Source organism: Erpetoichthys calabaricus, chromosome 13, assembly GCF_900747795.2.
Source record: "Erpetoichthys calabaricus chromosome 13, fErpCal1.3, whole genome shotgun sequence".
Classification (NCBI taxonomy): Eukaryota; Metazoa; Chordata; class Cladistia; order Polypteriformes; family Polypteridae; genus Erpetoichthys; species Erpetoichthys calabaricus.
Window position 1 is genome coordinate 133,073,027 of NC_041406.2, and position 21,301 is coordinate 133,094,327.

Sequence of the window (21,301 nt, forward strand, 5' to 3'; positions counted from 1 at the left end):
AGGGTCTGCTGGAGCCAATCCCAGCCAACACAGGGAGCAAGGCAGGAAAGAAACCCTGGGCAGGGTGCCAGCCCACCACATGACAGCAACATGTAAACTGATTTTTTTTTTTTTTTTTTTTACTTTGGTTATATTCTTGCATAAAAGCGTACATGTTTATTTGATATCTGTACTAAAGTCTTTATACACTTCACATAATTATTAGTATAACATGGAAAAAGTTTCTGCTTTAGGTATGTGTTTAGCACTCCTTGCCTCGCATTTCCTTTCATCAGTATTTGCGGTATTCCGAAACAAAGGCTGGGGGACAAGGAGGGGGAACCGCAACATCAAGAGTAGGGGAGCTGGGTAGGGCGCTCACTTATGTGCCAACCTCCGTTCAAGTCGCTGTACCTCTGCGTATTGGAGTGTGTGATGTTGTGTGGGCCTGACAGCATGTATTGCAAATGCTTGCGTTTGCAGCATGCCTGCCAAAGCAGGCATATTTATCCATCAATTGAGATGACCAGATTTTATTTTTTGAAGTCGCCCTGGGGGTGGTATATAATCAAAAACATACCTTCTTATAAAATGGATAGTTATTAAATTTTTCAACTCGAATAATTCAATTCATTTAAATATCTGATGACTACTTAGTTAACTTTTCAATGTCTTCCAGGGTTGCTATTTGACTTCCATAATAAAAAAAAATTTAATATTCATATTTTCTTGGCACAAGAGACATCTTGACATCTAAAGCAGAAATGAAGACAGCTAATGTATATGCATCTTTTCATTTGTTGTGGTATTATACCATTTTCACTAGTATGGTGGAAATTCTTCTTGTGTACGCATGATGATAGACTTGGAACATTTTTGTCATCTCTACATTATAATGCATTTCTTTACACTAGAATTACCAGAGCCAACGAAAAAACTCAAAGCTGGCCCACCTTAAATCCCTTCACACCTCTCTGTCAGCCTCTTTTGACTTGTAAATGTGTCGATAAGCCCAAGCAGAAAGCAGCCTGCTATACCATCTACCCCCACCACCTCAGAACGGTTAAACAATCCAAGGCAGGAACTGGGAGAGCTTCTTATCTGGGAGTGAGCTGCCCAGAATTGTAAGGGGAAATAATTTGATGTGTGTTTTGTGTCCACAACAATCTATGTAAACACATCATTAAAACAAACGTTTTTCATGTTTTAGTAATAGATAAAATGCAGACATGAACTGTATAATGTGTGAAGGCTGATGGCCAAATATCAAATCAACACTTTCACAAAAGGTACAAGTACAATACGACAGCTTCCGTGGTGCAGCGGTAAGATCCGCTGACTTATAATCTGGAGATCGTGAGTTCGAAACCAGCTCCCAGGTAAATTTACAGTTTTGAGTAGTGAGCTGCTCTTATTGTTAATATTAATAAATAAAAACATACATTTGATTTGTTTCTGTAACAGCCGGTATAAATTTATAGTACTTTTTAGCATTTCTTTTTCACTTTTATTCTCTCAGTCACGATCACAATACAAACCCAACCCCCAGATCTGATGCGGTTACTTTTTATCTGAAACTGGGAATAACTGTAGATATGAATGGTGTTTTGAGACAATGGAACTGGAAATTCTCTGAACTGGAGGGAAAAAAGCTAACACACAAACGCTGGTGAATCTGCCTTCTTCGTATCTCACCGTCACTTGAAGTTTTTTTTATTCAGTTTTATTGAGTGTTCCTGCTCATGCTGAATTAGTATGTACCATATGGTCCATGAAGTCAAAGCCGCACTGACAAAAAAAAACAGACATAGGCATATATGACATTTGGAATAACTCCTTTTTTGACCTGTATAGTACTTTTCGGAAAACATTGTGGCACTGATGGAACATTATTCATATTATTCACATACATTTGCACGCCTTCTTGCACTTGTAATCAGTGACCGCGTGTTTTTTTTTTTCCCCCGATTTGCCAATGTTCACTTTTGGGTGCATTGGGGTGTTTCTTTTGCACTCCAGGACATGCAGAGGAAAGAATAGTACAGAGAGGTCAGTTCCGCGCTATATGCAATAATCAGATTAAAATGTTAACAGTTCCCACACACCCAAGGACCGTCCTTTCTACATTTATGACATGTGTACCTGTTGCAATGTACACACTGCTCTCTGTGCTGTGGTTAATATTACACTTAAGGGGCTGGGGAAGTGGCGGTCTTGGAAAAGAAGCTTGTCGATGTTGCGTCCTCTTTTGCTTTACCCAACGCCTTTTCTTGTAAGAAGCGACGAAGTTCCTCTGCAAGGTGAGACATGAACACTGTTCTTTTCTCAGTGGCCCCTATGTATACCTTGTACATGTGTGTTGAATGCCACCAAGTCAAGCGTGTTATAGTACAAACAACCGGCCACCGTCGTGCTTCTGCTCACACTGAATAAGCTCATGCCTTCTGGTGCCCGATTTCAACACAAAAAGAGACAAATATATGTCACATTTTGAAGAAATCGCTTTATGACCTGAATAGTACCAATCAGAAAATATTGTCGCTCTAATGCAATATTATTTGAAAACGAACAGCGTCAGATCAGCTGTAAATGTATGGCATTTCTAAAAGTTAGCTTTTTTTCAGTATTCTTCTCTCAGTCACGTTCACGCACTCCCTCGAATCTTCTGATCTGACTAACAGCGCCAGTATAAATAAATTCACACTCGATCTGATGCTGTTCGTTTTCAAATAATATTGCATTAGTGTGACAATGTTTTCTGATTGGTACTATTCAGGTCATAAAATGATTATTTCAAAACGTCCCATATATTTGTCTCTTTTTTTTCCCCCGGTGCTGCGTTGACATTGTGTATCAGAAGGTGTGAGCTTATTCAGTGCGGCAGGAGCATGCAGGTGGCCGGTTGCTTGTACTACAACGTGCTTGGTGGCGATCAATGCACATGTACTGTACAAGGCATGCACGGGGGCCACTGAGAAGAGAGTTCACGGCTCACCTCGCAGAGGAACTTTGCCGTCACTTCTTACAAGAAAAGGCGATGGATAAAGCAAAAGAGGATGCAACATCAACAAGCTTCTGTTCCAAGACTGCCGCTTCCCCCAGCCCCTTCAGTGTAATACGAACCACAGCATGTCATAAACGTAGAAAGGACGGTCCTTGGGTGTGTGGGAACTATTGACATTTGAATCTGATGATTGTATATAGCGCGGAACTGACCTCTCTGTACTATTCTTTCCTCTGCATGTCCTGGAGTACAAAAGAAACACTCCAATACACCCAAAAGTGAACACTGGCAAGCTAGAAAAAAAAAAAAAACGCGGTCACTGATTACAAGCGCAAGAAGGCATGTGAATGAATATGAATAATGTTGCATCAGTGCCACAATGTTTTCCAAAATGTACTGTACAGGTCATAAAATGAGTTATTCCAAATATCATATATACATATGTCTTTTTTTTGTCAGTGCGGCTTTGACATCATGGACCATAAGCTGCATACTAATTCAGCGTAAGCAGGAACACTCAATAAAACTGAATAATAAAAAAAAAAAAAATTCAAGTGACAGTGAGATACGAAGAAGGCACATTCACCAGCGTTTGTGTGTCAGCTTTTATCCCTCCAGATCAGAGAACTTCCAGTCCCATTGTCTTAAAACTCCACTCAGATCTGCATTTATTCTCAGTTTCAGAATAAAAAGTAACCACGTCAGATCTCTCTTGGGGGGTTGGGGGGGTTGTATAAATTTACACAGGCTGCTACAGACATAAATCAAATGTATGTTTTTATTGTATAATATTAACAATAAGAGCAACTCACTACTCAAAACAGTAAATTTGGTGGGGAGCTGGTTTCGAACTCACAACCTCCGGATTGTAAGTCAACGTATCTTACCACTACACCACAGAAGCGGTTGTATTGTAGTCGCACTTTTTGTCAAAGTGTTTATTTGATATTTGGCCATCAGCCTTCACACATTATACAGTTCATGTCTACCTTTTGTTATTACTAAAACATGAAAAACGTTTCTGTTTAACGATGTGTTTACAAAGATTGTTGTAGACACAAAACACACATCAAATTATTTCCCCTTACAATTCTGGGTAGCTCACTCCCAGATAATCAATAAAGCAGGAACTGGGAGAACTTCTAGCAAGTTCCGAGGCAGTGGTATGGGGTTGGGGGGTTGCGGTATAGCAGGCTGCTTGAGCTTATCGACACATTTACAAGACAAAAGATGAATGAAGATGTGCGAGTGGAGTTTTTTCGTAAGCTCTGGTAATTCTAGTGGTAAACACATAGCTGTTTGGCATCATTACTAAACAAGCAAATGCAGGTTCTCAGGTGTCATGACTGCTGAATTCATTTCAGGATACACGGGGATAGTTAGAAAACTATTTTACTTGCATCATTTTCAGCAAAGTTCTCTTCTCACCCTGAACTCCAGAGGTTTTTGTTTATTTAATCACTCTGATTCTTGGTCAGCTGGTTTGGGCACATCCACGGATAACATGTCTCTTTACATAAACTGTGCATTGGTATTTACACAATCACATTCTTCAGTTACTAACAGCAGCACATTTGGCATTAAAATTCTTTTGGAATTTTCCTATATGCGTGCAGACTTCTCTATCATTTACACTAAATTATCTAATAATACTGGTCATTCTTTTGCTAATGACTAGCAAGACATCCAACATCATGCACCTTTTATGTCACACACAAAAAAAAAAAAAAAAAAAAAAAAAAAATCAAGCAAACAATGGGATGCAGAATCCTGGTTTGCCTCAAACACTGTGACACCCTCTGACAAAGTAATCATCTGACAAAATACAGCAATATAGTAAGTAAGCCCATAGTCTCGTAACCAACTGCTGCCAGGAACATATACTGGCTATGAACTGTCTAAACTGTAACAGCAACACCTCTAGTTTAGAATCAAAGAGGTGAGAAAGGACAAGCCACAATCACACAGAAATATTAGGCAGATTACACACACTACATGACTTGAAATGCATGTTGTACATCCAGTAGCAGAGCTGCCAGGTGTTTGATGGTCATTGCGAGGCCAGCAACCAATTGAAAAACATTTCTACATACATACCTGTTCTTTCCGCAACAGGATTCTGCGCTTCTTTGAAACAGGAGCAACATACTGCTGGCTTCTTTTCTACAAAGTGGAAGGAGCACACTTAGGCTTTCTTGGAGAGTTTCAAATTTAGTGTGGTCGTCCTCAATGGTGAATGAAAATGAAGATGCAACGTAATGTCTTGTGAATGATGCATTCCTGATATTTATTTTCTAAATGTATATCTTGTTTTGGTTAGCTTTAAGGGAGGAAACATACCTGGTTGTTGGCATGTGTTGCATAGCCTTAATAGGGAAGAGCTTGAACTGAAAGTGCAAATGCATGACTAAAACAGGTGGTCCTAATTTTAATATGGGCAATTACCTTCATGCCTCATCACTAAACTAGAAAGTACAGTTTGCACGTGTGTACACACGCACCCAAAGTTTTAGAGATGACTGCCATGCCAGTTGGTCCAGGCACCTCAACCAGAAATAGTGTTTCAGCACCCAGCACAAAGATCGCTTCACAAACAAATAGTAGGTATATAGAAAAGTAATTACATTGAGTATATGATAGAAATTTTGATAAAAATACTTAAGAATGCACCTTTGAGGATTGTAATAAACATTTTAAAAAATAAGTTAAATTACTGATGAAAGGTTACTACTTAAAATTTTATACTACATCTGGTTGGACTGTGCTCCACTTGCCCTTGAGGCAGAACCACCACTAGTTAATAAATACCATAAAAGAGATAAATCACTTGTAATATAAAGAAAGTGTAAGTCCATTTACCTGGGAGGAAGAAAAGCTTGCATTAAATCAACACCATCTCTAATAACATATGGTATACAAATACCATCAGAATTTTTACTTTCATATAAAGGCAACTTACATTGCACATTTCTTCATTATCAGATTTATGAGGAAGAATGAAGGAAAACACACTAAGCTGCCCATCACATTTATCAACAGTCTGAGTAAAGTCCAGACAACTGGTTAAAATGCTGTAGTAATGCGTTGGAACTGGTATTGTGCCACTAACAAACCTACAAAGAAAAAGAAGAAAGAAATGCAAATAAATATAAAAGACAATGCATCTCAACTACCTATTAGGATTGAAAGATGAGGCTCAAGCCAAAAATTCAGAAAAACAGAAAATATTTCAGTCCTTTAGCTAGAATTTCTCTAAATCTTAGATGTACATATTTGATCAAAATATCTTAATTGCCAAATTTTGCACTTCAGCTATTAATATAATGTCCATTCCAGGCTCTTGTTTTAGAAAAGCCATACAATTTCCACAAGCTGTAAATGTGCTTCTAGCTTTTTTTTCAGTTATATAACAGTGTGCTTATTTACCATGCTGTTTGTAGTTAAAGTGGTTTCATGTGACATTTAGAAACTAGTTCCTATTGTGGTTGTCAGAAAACTACAGTATATGCCACAACATAAATAAAATCTGAGATTTTTACATTCTGGTGAAAATCCAGATAATTCCTCACATTTTAATGTACATTACAATAATTAAAATTTTAACTAAATATAGATAATAACATACAAATATATGCACATGGAAAAGAATAAATTAAATTTGACTAGCTAAAAAGACTAAATGTCAACTACAACCATGTATTTACAAATCATATTCCAATTAGTATTAGAGACTCTTGGCATCTCTGTAATCATTGATACATTTATGTCCATTAATTGAGGCAGTTTATTAAATGACCACTAACTGTTTGATTTTGTCTGAAGTGTCATGGAGGCCATCAAAATCGTAATCAAAGACTGGTCCACTTATCACATTGATTCCATTGCGTTCTGTTGCATATCTCTTCAGAAGAGTCCTTTGGAAGAAACTCCACACTTCTGCAGTACAATGAAGTAGACAGGAAAAACAAAGTAATTCAGAAAAAATTAACTTCAAGGTAATTCTACAATAATTAAAATGATTTAAGTATGAGGGAACTGCATACAATTAAACACACATCAAGCAAAAAAAACAAAAAAAAAAAAACAAACGTAAATGCCGTTAAAACACTGCAATGACGGTCCTCGGTTGTTCACCACCCCATAACATGATTGACTTCAAACTTCACCTTCACTCCTGGCACACTATAAAAGCTGTCTGTATTCAATCTCTCGCTGTAAAAATTTTGACATTGTGCAGTAATTGGATGGCAAGATTTCCTCCTTTGCATACTTTAGGGAGGCTACACTGGAACTGGAGTCATTGGTAAATGTTTAACACTAATCATCTTCGATTTTATTGATTTTTGTAGTTATATTAGTCTAGTCAGTTTTATTTCAGGAATCAACAGTTAACTTGTGTTTTTGGGGGATGCACATTAACACTATGATTATACTGTCACCATCACTGTAAGTTATCTATTTGGCTACCAAGTTAAATAGAGATCAAATGAAACTTTATGTAGTGCTACGCAAATGTAACTTTATTACCCACTTATATGACATGGATCCAATCATTTGTGGAAATGTCAAAGAAAAAAATAAAGCCTGCCAATACAGACTTATTGCTATGTGTTTTCTGAAAGAAAACTTCACTCTTCAGGTGTGTATTTTCCCAGAGACAGTCTTATAGAGTGGCTCCTCTCATTTCCATAGATTTTATATACAGATCTGTCAGTGATGATTCTATTCACATGGCAATTTCAGTTGTCAAATTCGCAGACATTCTGCAGTGTAAACAATTTGAAGTCGGCAAGTAGGTGGTATTATTGGTTGTCTATTAGGTCATATCTGTCTGATGAATTAAATTACATCAATTTTCTAGATTCATGATTAATATTGGTACAAAGTCATATCAGATTTGAATCACTTTCAAAATTAATTTGAATTAATTTTGAATTTAGCCTTGGAAGCCCAGAGAGGCATACAGATAGAAACACAGCCTGAACTGACTTTTCAACTCATTTATAATATTGTGATTTTCTTTAGTATTGCCAATGCTGGTTACACCAGAATATAAAATAAATTAATAGGATGTTATAAATTAAGTTATGCATATCTTAAGTGGATAAATTGTATTGTATAATCTGCAAACAAACATTCAGGCATCAGATGACCAAGCCATTTTTTGTGAAACATATACACAGTCTGAAAAATCATGTCAGCTCTACTCTAACCATTCACCCATAAAAGGTAACTAATTAAAGAGCACACATCTTCCCACTATTGCTGACTGCTGGGACTGAAGTCCTCTCAGTCCTCTCTTTCTCAAAAATTCCTGATTTAAAGGATACACTTGAGTTGCTGCCAGTCAAATATCTTGTCCTACCCACTAACCTGCCACACACATTCATTTCGCCTATTCAAACTAAAGCATCTTACAGGCCAGCTTGTAAAAAGCTCGCTGCACTCTACTGCAATACTTTCTCATAAAGGCAGTACCAGGCATGGGATAATTTTAAGCACTGTAACATCTCCATAATTTTTTCAGGAGGCACTACTCAATTTTGATATTCAGGCTTTTACAGGGTCCATCATGTTGCATGTGGCACAAGACAGATGCCATATGCAACGAGCTGCAGGTTCTCTTTGTATTTATTGTATGCAATTCAGAAGTCTGACGTCAAAATGCACTGTTTAAAAAAAACAAAAAAAACCCTACTTGGAAAACCTTGTGGACAGCAGGTAACAAGCAAAAATGTCTTCTATGCTTCACTTTTTTTTGGCAACAACTTGCCTATCAACTCCTTTTTGAAAATATAACAGTTCTTTGAGGTTCTGATAACAGATTCTCTATACTTTACGCAACCGTATAGAATATTGTTTATCACCAAATTACATGTGCTCCCATACAACTGTTGCTACAGCACCTACAAATGCAGTTGTGACAGTTCACACGGTTTAAGAATGCATTTAATCAATAATAAAGCAAATCACATTATTATAGAGAAAGTTAACTTTTTCTTATTTAGTGTTCTTCACTGAATTTAGGTTCTTTCCAGTTACAAATTTCAATTCTTCAAGGCCAATATCCCCAATATGCAGCCAATGAGGCTCAATTAGTCAAACCAGATAAAAATGGTGGCCACCAAACATAGCATGCTTTTTAAAATTATTATAAGTCAATTCTATCTAAACCTGAAAAAGCTAACAACCAACCTTTGAGATGATCACAATCAATGGCAACATACCTAAAAATACACATTTGAAACTTAATGAATACTAGGGGGCTGCTCGCTTCGCTCGCCCACCCCCGTGTTTGGTTTACCGGATATACAATTTAAAGAGATTGTTATTTTCATGGGAATTGTTACATATGCGTTATTTTCACTTTTACTTTAAAACTTTTGTAAAAATAGTACTTGTCCTTTATTTCCGACCCCATGCGTGTTTACATCTCTTTCTCGCAAGACGTATAATGCTGCTCGTGTTGTGAAGGGGGGGGGGGGACTGAATGCACGCTAAGGATATGCCGTCGGATCTTCTGCTGTCTTTTTACTGCTTGCGAGCTGCCTGTTCTGCTTGTCGCATGTCGTCGTTTTAAGAGCTGGGAGCACATGATGCTTGTCTGTCAAAAGCAATCCAACAACTGCCATTTAAAACAAGTCCACAGACATCTAACCTAGCAAAGTGCCTTGTCTCGCATGACGTTGTAAAAACAACAATTGTCCTTTATGTCCAGCCCCGGGCATGGTTAAATCTCTTCTTGCAGGACATAGAACGCTGCTCACGTTGTGAATGGGCAGCTGCTGTCGCATTGCCCTTCGATCATTTTAAAGCCTGTACAGCCGCTGTCCTTTTTGCCACTTCATTTCTCTGCTGCTCCCGTTGTGATCACAATTCGGTCAGGTGTATATTTATGATCGCGGAGAAGAGTTTTCTTTGAAATTAAACTTGTCTTTGCTTTAACTGTTGCAGGAGCACAGATTCTCATAGCATATGGTCCATTATTGTGTAAATCTACATTTTGTGCATTGAATGATGCGAATGCGAAAACATTTTCTGCTCTGTGCCTTTTATTTCTGATCTCGCTTTGTCCTGTTATTTTTTCAATTACACCTGGTCCTGACAATTTCCTTTTGTTTGTGCTAATGCAATCTTTTAGTCGTCGACGTTTCATTTATAACGTATTGTCCTTTATACGCTTTATATGCATTGACACCCCTGTATCTACGTGTGCTGCGTGCCTTTACACTACTGATATTTTTTTGCTGGCCGTGCTTCTTGCGGGTCTTTTATTTATCTTCCGTGATCTTAACGTGAATATCACGTATCATCTCCTAGTCATTCCCTCCCACAGGATTTTTTTTTTTTTTTTTTTAATAAGAGAGATTTGCTATAAAATAGGCAGAGTGGTAGCGCTCTGGCTAAAGGATGTTATTCCCATCTGAAAAATGTTACAAAATTAGGATGTTTTCTAAATATGCAGGATATGGAGAAATTAATTCATGCATTTATTTTTAGTAGGATTGATTACTGTAATGTAGTGTTCACTGGCTATTCAAATTGTTCTTTATACAGCTTTCTGTTAATTCATAATGCTGCTACAAGAATTAAACATGAAACAATGAACACACAACTCCAGTTCTTACGTCCTTACACTGGTTCTCAGTTAAGTTTAGGGCAGATTTCAAAATCGTCCTTTTGGCATATAAAGCCTTAAATGGCCAGGCCACTCTTACTTATCTAAACCTATCATTTCTTACAAATCAGAACACACATTAAGATCTCAAGATGCCAGTCTGCTTATGATTTCAAGGATTAATAAAATAACAGTGGGAGGTCGAACTTTTAGTTACCGGTTCGATTTTGCTGTGGAAAGATACTGGAGGTGTGCCACTACATAAGTGGCAGTCACAGGTGTGCACCGCAAATCACTAAAATTATGTACATGAGGACTATGATTGAAACTTGCAGGAAAAGTCATACAGTGTGACACTGGCTTCACTAACGGTGGTACACCCAAAAACGAATATGTCTGTGTTAATAACATTTTTTGAAGTACTGGTATAATTTATTTGTGCAGGCATACTTCAGGTTATGAATAAGTTCCACTCCTGCAAATATTCATATCCATTATTGGAAATACTGGCAAAAATACATAACGCTTTATTAATTACTTTATAGAAAAACTTTTCAAACTTAAAAGAGGAAATGACAATATTAAAGTACTTTAAAAACACATATAATTTAAACTCAAGTGAACCAATGGTATGTACAATACATTGAAGTTATGTCACCTCCCACTTTCTGCTGCTATACTCCCTGGGACATGCAAGCAGTGGTTTGTACCACTCAGGTGACCAGCTTGTTGCAAATCAAGCTGTTTGACTGTGACAGAGATGCACAAGGTGCTGGTTACCATTCGTGACACATGCACACAAAACCACAAAATGGTGGTAAATTGGTCCATATGATGCAGTACTACACTCGACTTTTAGTGACAGCTGCTCTGTATTCTTCCACATCAAAAAATAGTAAAGAAATGGAAGTTGCTTGAAAATTAATGGAAATTCATTTGAAAATAAAGGTTCTATGGTTTTTAGATATACAGTTTTATAGAACTGCTGTAATCTGGGGCCTGCCTGTATAAACTTTTCAGACAAATATATTTAACACCACATATTATGCTTAATTACATATACAGGTATGCCAGTTATCCATTGAAAAGCTGGTTAATGCTCTGCTACTTAAAAGGACTTGATATCATGTCACTTGCTTAAACTGATAAAAAGTGAAGCTTCTTTCTCTCTCACTTACATGGCTAAGCCAACACAGGACAAGGTTTTTTGTTTTTTTTTCTATCCTCCCCATCTCTTGTTTCAGATTGCTGGATTTATACATGCATAGTCAACTCATCTAATCCAATTCAGAGTTCTGAGGTGCCAGACACAGCACCAACTCACCAATCAGGCTAAACCACATAGCAGTCTAGGGATTTTTTCTAAAGGGGCAACCTCAATACATACAGACAGTTCACAAACAAGTCCCTACACAAAAGGTATTACCTTCAAGACACTAACACAACATAAAATCAAATTTCATTTTTAATGAAGAGATTAAACACATGTATGTTTAAATATGTTTGCAAGCATTTTAACTAATTTTAACATATTGGTAGCACTCTTCTTCAAAACCCATATATCAAGAACAATTTCATGGTATCCCCCACTCCCAACAAGAATACATGTAATTAATTCATAAGGAACACAAGTTAGCTTTCAGTGTTGACTAAAATTCATATTTATTATTGTTTTCTGATGGCACTCTCCTAAATAGCCCCTGATCTGCATCACCGGAATTATTTTGACTGGCTATTTTCTGCAGTTTACCAACTATGCCCCGTAGTAAATATTGCTTGGCGGCCATGCTATTTTCACTCTGGATCTTGCTGCAGATTGAATATAGTGTTACTGATTGCTAATGTACATTTACTTGTTGGGCCATCGATCTAAAATTGACTTTATTAATTTAAATCATAACTATTATATTTATTAGTTGGCACCCTGCCCAGGATTGGTTACTGCCTTGTGCCCTGTGTTGGCTGGGATTGGCTCCAGCAGACCCCCCGTGACCCTGTGTTCGGATTCAGCAGGTTGGAAAATGGATGGATGGATTATTTATTAACCCTTCTTAACTGTTTGCTAACAGACATTAATTTGCTCAATATTACCATACCTTTACTAAGACCTAACAGTTTCAAAATTTTTAGTTATTTTGTACTATTGTACTGCGGCATATATTTTTCCAGCACATTTCTGAGTTATGCTCGGTCTCAAATGTTTTGTTTCATTCTTTGACTTTCTCTATACTTTTTTTTTTTTTTTTACAAGTTTACATTGTGTCCTTGGTGGTGATGTTTCATTTATAGAGCATCTTATCCCAAATACATCAAAACTACCACAAGCAAAGTGACTGCTTTTGAGTGTTTTGGTTCTTAGTCAGGAAATAAAGGCATTTCACACTATTATTCACAAATTACTGTTATGTGCTCATCTATGTGGTAGGACACATCTGAACAGCAAGGGCACCAATGTGTTGGGAAGAAATATGAATAAGTTATTTGAGGATTGATTAAAATAAGGAAAATTGTTAAAAGTTAATAGTCAATTTCTGCATATAATAAAAAGTAAAGGCATTTAAATCTGGGCAACAGGTTTTTATAGATAAATGAAACATTGCTACTGAGCTAGCAGAATGAAATGTTACCAATGTCATTCAATGTTAATTGAATACATATTGTAATCTTTAGTAAACTGGATACATAAAAATATTAAAACATTAAATAAACATTCAAGTAAAAAGTTACACACAGACCACTAACACAATTAAATGCTTTGCATAAATGTAAACAGTACACATTGCATTTATGTGTAAATAAACTATCATATCTTTGTAACTCCCAATATTTATTTGCAAGTAAGACCAGGAAGTCAATATGCTCTTCCACTGTGCTGTGGCATGCTTTGTTCGGCTGTAAACACATGCTCTGAAGCACAACTGAAACCATAGGAGCATACGAAGGAGTAGCATTACTGTTTATGCAAATGAGTACTGAAATATTATAGCGCGTTACATTATATGGTTAAAAGAATGAAAAACAATTTTAAAATTACTCTAATAAAAGAAAGTAACATTCTATGGCTGCACACTTTGCAGCAATTGGCTAATCATTAAGGGAGCGACGGAGCCAATCCCCATATGCCATAAATCTGAAGTATCTCCAAATGCCACTCCTGCTGTTCTCTTTGTCAGTTAAGCATTCTGGTTCTGATGGTGCTTAAGTTGCCATCTTAACACCTGTGAGTGTATGGAAATGGGGCTGCAACGCCAGCCATGTTGACTGAAACCTACGAGGCTCAATTGTCAAAAGCCAGCATGACCCTGCAGTGCATTTGTAATATTTAATCTAGTATCGGCACCATCAAAAATGAGTAAAAAAATAATTTGAAAATGTTAAAACTGATACCTTACTTCAGGATATAGCAGCAAATCTTTTTTTTTTTTTGCTTATAAATGCTCATCATATTATTTACTCTCCTTAGATATTTGTCTTTATCTTTCCATCTTGGTGCTCGCTACAACATTATCCTTGACTAGCTGTGTTACCAGGCTTTGCTGGAGAAATTTCCTAGGACAGTTGGTCTCAGTTATAGTGTCGTTGGGTAATCACACATGCTAGAAGTACTATGTTACAAAGTATTTTCTTTTGTTGTATACAATTTGTAGTTTTTTAAACCAGGAACTAATACTAGCTCACTGGAGCTCCTTATACTTGAATCACTAGGAAAAGCAGGACTTTGGCTTCTGTTGATGATCAAAAAGAAAACATTTTACATGAAACCATATTCTTTTGAATTCAAACAGTAAGTCAAATTATGATAATTTTGAATATTTATGTCCATCTACCGTGCATCCTATGGCTTGCTAGGGCAGGTTGCCGCTCCTCTGCAACCCTGCCAAGGATAAACCAGGTTTATAAAATGGATGGGTGGATTATACGCTAATGATCGTTTACATCATTCTCTTAAGAATTACTTTTAGTTTTTTTTTTTCTTTTCCTTCATAAGTTCTATGTTCAAGAGTTATTTTTTTTTTGCCATAGCCAGACAAAGTTGTAACACTGAATCATGTTTAATTAATTACAAAAAGCAATGACGTTTGCAGATTTCACATTTAGACAGCCCATACAATGAATTAAATGTTCTAAGTACTTTTATTATATGCTAACACACATACACGTCATACCGAAATGCAGACCTCACAACCCCAAACCCTTCTTGAGTCAGGAGGCCAGGAACTAGGGTAAGCAGTTTTAAGAATGGAATTTCATGTAAAAAGGCAATGGAATATAAATCTAATTTTAAATGAAATCAAGCTGCAAAATACCAATTAACAGACATTTTTGCGTTATGAGAATAATGTGTGACATGAGATTTTCAGTGCAACATCACAGCACAGCGTGTATCAGAGTAATGTTCATGCCTAGGTCCTACTCATCAGAAAGTTTATAGCATAAAACAAACAAATTCAGAAAACATAATTTTAGGATGTTTCAACCCCTTGATGAGTCAATGTTGATTCAAAAAGTCTCTCTCACCACTTCAGGAATGTGACAGCAATAGAATTCTTAACTGTTTGATGTACAACTATAGATATAACCCCTGTTTGTCTACTCAAAAATACTTTGAATCAGGTTTTTGATAGTGGTAACTGTATGCTGTACTAATGTCTCCTGAAGTGCTTTGCAAAATAAATCCTAGTCCAAGTGTGTATCATAATTTCTTCCTTTAAAGGGGATTTTACATTTATTAGTATTTTTCTGTTGATCAATGTCAAAAAAGCCAAATTGAAACCAGTGTGATTTTTATAATAAAAAAGTTAACTTCAAAACTGTGAATACTATTTATGGTTATTGTATTCATTCATACTCAACAACAGAATTTCAAGGAATGGTTGAAAAATTAATTCTCTCATTCGAAATCCTGGATAGTTTTACTTCAGCTGAATTCTGTGATAATCTTCTGTCATATTATCTCAAAAAACAGCATAGCAAATTAATTATTAATCCTAATAAATTCTGGATAACTGCCACTGCATAAACAAAATTCAAATGCCCAAGAAAAACTGCAGTGCTGCTGCTCACATTATTCTTATCACTGCTTTTGCTACATTGTAGCTCTGATATATATTTACTATTCATTAAAAGAAATATCAATCCATTTATTATAAAATTATGTTATTGAAAGTGGATGTAAGATGAAACCATTCTTTCAAATGTTAAAAAACACTGGAAGTCCAACAAGCCCTGTGACTTCACATGACAAAACGTTTTGAATACAGGCTAAAAGCTAGTAATTGATCACTCCTATTTTAGAGTGTGACAGGCATCACTTTCAGTGCTATTTTTGAATGCTTGCATCAAAAAAAAATAGTGAGCCAAATTGATAAGGCAAAATCTACAATTACAACCAAATCTCCAAATATAAAAAGTACATTTTAATGAAACCTTTAACATCTAGATTAAATTAAGTCTTAAATCAGCAAATATTGTCCTACACATTTTTTTTGTAAAAAAAAAAAAAAACCTGAGAAAAAATACATACTTTTAAATGAAGGAAACATTGGAACAGCATTCGTTATAAGAAAGGCATCATATCTAGCATCAGAAGAAGAGGCCAACTCTGTGTAAAGAACATAAAAAAATATTTTTAGTAGTGGTAACATTGTCACATGTAGAGAGTAAAGTTAAATTCTTACTTGCATATGCAAACAACAAGCTACACTTCAGATTCAACACACATTCTCTCTTATATATATACTACTCTATACTTATACTTTCATTAAATAATAAAATGAAAAACAATTGCTGGAAAATTTTCAATAACTTCTTAATAATCTAGGAAATAGAAAACTGGATTATCCTGGACAGCAATTCTTACAAATGTTTTTACAATTTCATTTTCAATTGACAAAAACAGGCCATTCACCCCTCAAAAAAATCACGCTAATCCAAATTCACCCAAATACTCCAAAATATTAAAATTCTTCCATGTGTCTATAGCTCTCGGTGTGGTGAAAGAAAAGCCAGCGTCCTAAACATTTGTGTGAGATTTGTTCTTAAGTTTTCTATTGTGCCCCCATGTTCTTGTTGAACTCATTTGAAACAGCCTGGATCTACTGTACTAATTATTTTCATAATTTCAAAAACTTCAAGAATGTCACCTCAATCTCTTTCTTAAATTTAAATTGCTCAACTCCTTTAATCCCTACCCATACTGTAACTCATACCCTGCAGTCTTGGAATGGGTCTAGTTATTGTTCTTTGGACTTTTTTCTAGTGCTGCTGTGTCTTTTTGTAGCCCAGAGACCAAAACTTCACACAGTACTCTAGATAAGGCCTCACACCAATGCAATATAAAGCGAAGCATAACCTCCCTTGACTGAACATTGTGATATAACACATTCTGCTAGCCTTCCAAAGGATTTCTGTACACTTTCTGGAGGTTGAAATACTGATACGTCCACTATGACTCCTAAGTCACTCTCATGACTGGAAGTTTCAGAAATCCAATTTTGCATTAAAATATAGTATTACTATTATTATTTCCTACATGTAATACCTTAGTTTATTAAATTTCACCTGCAAAATATCTGTCTAAGATTGTGCTTTGTCCTAGTACTTCTGTACTGTAATGATTCAATGAATTTTAGATTATCTGCCAAGCCACCAAGCTTGGACCATGGAAAACAACTGTTATGGCCATTATACGTTGGAAAGTGCTTTTCTTAAGTGAAATGTGACCAATCAGGGAATGAGCAAAATATAATCGGGGACTGCAATTAAAGTATAGTTTTTAGAAAACAGTGTTTATGGCCATCCACATGAGAACGCAGAGGCTATATTTCAGAAGTATAAGGCACTGGAGAGCATTTTTAAAAGTCTGTTTTCAGAAGTCAAACAACAGGGAAGTGCGGACGAAAGGTGAAAATTTACATAAATGGGTTTTTAAATGAAAACTCAATAGTGAGCATTGGGCCTGAAAGAATCTTTATTGCAAAATATTTCTCTGTAGCTACCTTTTAGTTTCCCTAATATCCTTTTTAATGGTTGCTCTCAAAACACACTACAGTTAGCATATGGGTAAGCTACTCATAAGACTCTTCAATACATTGGTACCCCTCCAGTTTAAATTAAACCTGTAATTGCAGAAGAGATCCCATTATTAAACAAGTATATTTATTGTAGAACTCCACTGTTTCTAATGTCTCCCCCACCATTTTTTAATTTTTAGATTTCTAAATTAGTATAACCTTTCTGTGCTATGCTTCAGTGAAGAACACAACACAATGAATTTGGCTAACTGCTTCTATAAACATTTATCATTTGTTACTTTGCATTTTGACAATGTAATATTTTGTGGTAAGAGCACTACTGTATGGTCAGAAAACAAATACACGCCTATGGAAATATTACAGACATAAGGGAGATGTGAAAAAATGAAAGTGAATCACATGTTAAAGACTAAACATGAGCAATTACAACCCCTAAAGTTTCCCAATATAAAGCAGTAAAAGTAACCATTTAAAACTAAATTACACACAAACAGAAATTTCAAAACTTACGAGGGGGATACAGAAAACCATAGGACATCTGCTTGTCTGCTTTGTAGGCTGAACAAGTCTGGCTGCTAGAAGGTGGTATACGTACATCAGGCCTTAGGCAGTTACTTAGGGATTCAGGAATGTTGGAAACCTCTATCTGAAAGAAGACAATTGATAAATATATTAAAAGACTTAAATGTCATTGGAAAAAGTTCAAACTAAACCTTATAGTTAAGTAATTTGTAGGTAGTCAGTAATCAGAAAAGAGGAGATGATCTTTAAAACCTCTTTTAGTTCCATTCCCATATAATCCAAAAAAACAAAAATGCTGTTTTTTTTCACATCTCTCTGTCAGCTAAAACACTTGGCTAACAGATAACCAATTATGTTGAAATTTGGGACACTTGTTCTGCAAGGAAATTTGTTGTAAATCGAACACTGAGATTTTTATATCTGGTAAATTTTCTTTAATTTTTTTCGTATTTGAGGAAAGATTTTGCTTTCACTACTAGACTATTTGGGCTCTGCTTTTGACTACGTGATATTGTAAAATGCTACTAAAAACATGCATTTTTATGTACTCTATTAATACATGTAATTATACTCTATCAGTTTTTAATATGAAATACTGATACACACGTCACTAAACAAAAATGTAATAACCAACTCTTTCATGGAGCTCCAAACAAAAATGTAAAAAATTTAAAGCAGTTAAGAATGTCCCCAAAATGAAGCTGAATGTTATGATACACATATATTTTCTTGCTTGTTTCTCTTGGATGTAACACTGAGTTCCAGTGGCAAGTACACTTTTAGTATCTATATAGTGTCATCTTACAAGCCTATCATTTTTGATAAGAATATGTGCCCATGAAACAAATGTTCCAAATGAGAAGTTGATGTTGATGATATAGTAGCTGTTCAATGCCCAAAACAAATACTCTGTGAATTAAAATCTAGTGGCAAGCAATAAGAATGAAATCTTAAAAATGGATGAGAAAGAAGATTTTTGGAGTGAGTTGGATGAAGTGATGAACAGTGTACCCAAGGGACAGAAAGTGGTGATTGGAGCAGATTTCAATGGACATGTTGATGAAGGGAACAGACAAGATGAGGTGGTTATGGGTAGATATGGTGTCAAGGAGAGGACTAAAGGAGGTCAGTTGATAGTGGATTTTGCCAAAAGGATGGATATGGCAGTGATGAATACGTATTTTAAGAAAAGGGAGGAAAAGAGGGTGACGTACAAGAGTGGAGGAAGATGCACACAGGTAGATTACATCCTATGCAGAAGTCTCAATATGATGGAGATTGAAGACTGCAAAGTGGTGGCAGGGGACAGCATAGGATGGTGGTCTATAGGATGATGGAGATCAAGAAGAGGAAGAGAGAGGACAGAGCCAAGAATCAAATGGTGGAAATTAAAAAAGGTTGAGTTTAGGGAGTAGGTGAGACAGGTACTGGGTGGCAGTGAAGTGTTACCGGAAATTTGGGTAACTACAGCAGATGTAGTAAGGATGACAGCAAGACGGGTGCTTAACTTGACATCTGGACAAAGGAAGGAGGAAAAGGAAACCTGTTGGTGGAATGGGGATGTACAGGAGAGTATACAGAGAAAGATGATAGAGAAGAAGTGGGATAGTCCAACAGATGCAGAAAGTAAACAAGAGTACAAGGAGATAAGGCACAAGGTGGAGAGAGGAGGCGAAGGCTAAAGAAAAGGTGTATGATGAGTTGTATGAGAAGTTGGACACTAAGGAGGGAGAAAAGGACCTGTACCGATTGGCTAGACAGAGGGACCAAGCTGGGAAAAATGTGCAGCAGGTTAGGGTGATAAAGGATAAAGATGGAAACGTACTCACAAGTGAGGAGAGTGTGTCGAGCAGATGGAAAGAGTACTTTGAGAGGCTGATGAATGGAGAGAGAGAGAGAGAGAGAGAGAGAGGTTAGATGATGTGGAGGTAGTGAATCAGGAAGTGCAACGGATTAGCAAGGAGGAAGTAAGGACAACTATGAAAAGGATGAAAAATGGAAAGGCTGTTGGTCCAGACGACATACCTGTGGAAGCATGGAGGTGTTTAGGAGAGATAGCAGTGGAGTTTTTAACGAGATTGTGTAATGCAATCTTGGAAAGTGAGAGGATGCCTGAGGAGTGGAGAAGAAGTATACTGGTGCCGATATTTAAGAATAAGGGGGATATGCAGGACTCTAGTTACTACAGGGGGGTAAAATTGATGAGCCACAGCACAAAGTTATGGGAAAGAGTAGTGGAAGCTAGATTAAGAAGTGAGGTGATGATTAGTGAGCAGCAATATGGTTTCATGCCAAGAAAGAGCACCACAGATACGATGTTTGCTCTGAGGATGTTGATGGAGAAGTTTAGAGAAGGCCAGAAGGAGTTGCATTGCATCTTTGTGGGCCTGGAGAAAGCATATGACAGGGTGCCTCAAGAGGAGCTGTGGTATTGTATGAGGAAGTCGGGAATGGCAGATAAGTACATAAGAGTTGTACAGGATATGTATGAGGGAAGTGTGACAGTGGCGAGGTCTGTGGTAGGAGTGACGGATGCATTCAAGGTGGAGGTGGGATTACATCAGGGATCGGCTCTGAGCCCTTTCTTATTTGCAATGGTGATGGACAGGTTGACAGATGAGATTAAATAGCAGTCCCCGTGGACTATGATGTTTGGTGATGACATTGTGATTTGTAGCAATAGTAGGGAGCAGGTTGAGGAGACCCTGGAGGGGTGTAGATACGCTCTGGACAGGAGAGGAATGAAGGTCAGTAGGAACAAGACAGAATGCATGTGTGTGAATAAGAGGGAGGTCAGTGGAATGGTGAGGATGCAAGGAGTAGAGTTGGCAGAGGTGGATTAGTTTAAATACTTGGGATCAACAGTACAGAGTAATGGGGATTGTGGAAGAGAGGTGAAAAAAAAAAGTGCAGGCAGCGTGGAATGAGTGGAGAAGACTGTCAGGAGTGATTTGTGACAGACGGGTATCAGCAAGAATGAAAGGGAAGGTCTAAAGGACCTGTGAGACCAGCTATGTTATATGGGTTGGAGACAGCAGCACTGACCAGAAAGCAGGAGACAGAGCTGGAGGTAGCAGAGTTAAAGATGCTAAGATTTGCACTGGGTGTGACGAGGATGGATAGGATTAGAAATGAGTACATTAG

General features: G+C 36.8%; 2 protein-coding genes across 3 annotated transcripts in view; one reads left to right on the forward strand and one right to left on the reverse strand.

Annotated features, from left to right (window-relative positions):
* LOC127529990 (uncharacterized) overlaps positions 1-21,301 on the forward strand; it is a 798,609-nt gene that overhangs the window by 82,541 nt on the left and 694,767 nt on the right. The window lies entirely within an intron of this gene.
* enpp2 (ectonucleotide pyrophosphatase/phosphodiesterase 2) overlaps positions 1-21,301 on the reverse strand; it is a 154,827-nt gene that overhangs the window by 16,284 nt on the left and 117,242 nt on the right. The window contains exons 21-24 of the mRNA XM_051935500.1: positions 18,146-18,281; positions 16,126-16,203; positions 6,787-6,919; positions 5,943-6,096 (exon numbers count right to left, since the gene is read on the reverse strand). Of these exons, the coding sequence (XP_051791460.1) occupies positions 5,943-6,096; positions 6,787-6,919; positions 16,126-16,203; positions 18,146-18,281 (501 nt within the window). The remainder of the gene's footprint in view (positions 1-5,942; positions 6,097-6,786; positions 6,920-16,125; positions 16,204-18,145; positions 18,282-21,301) is intronic.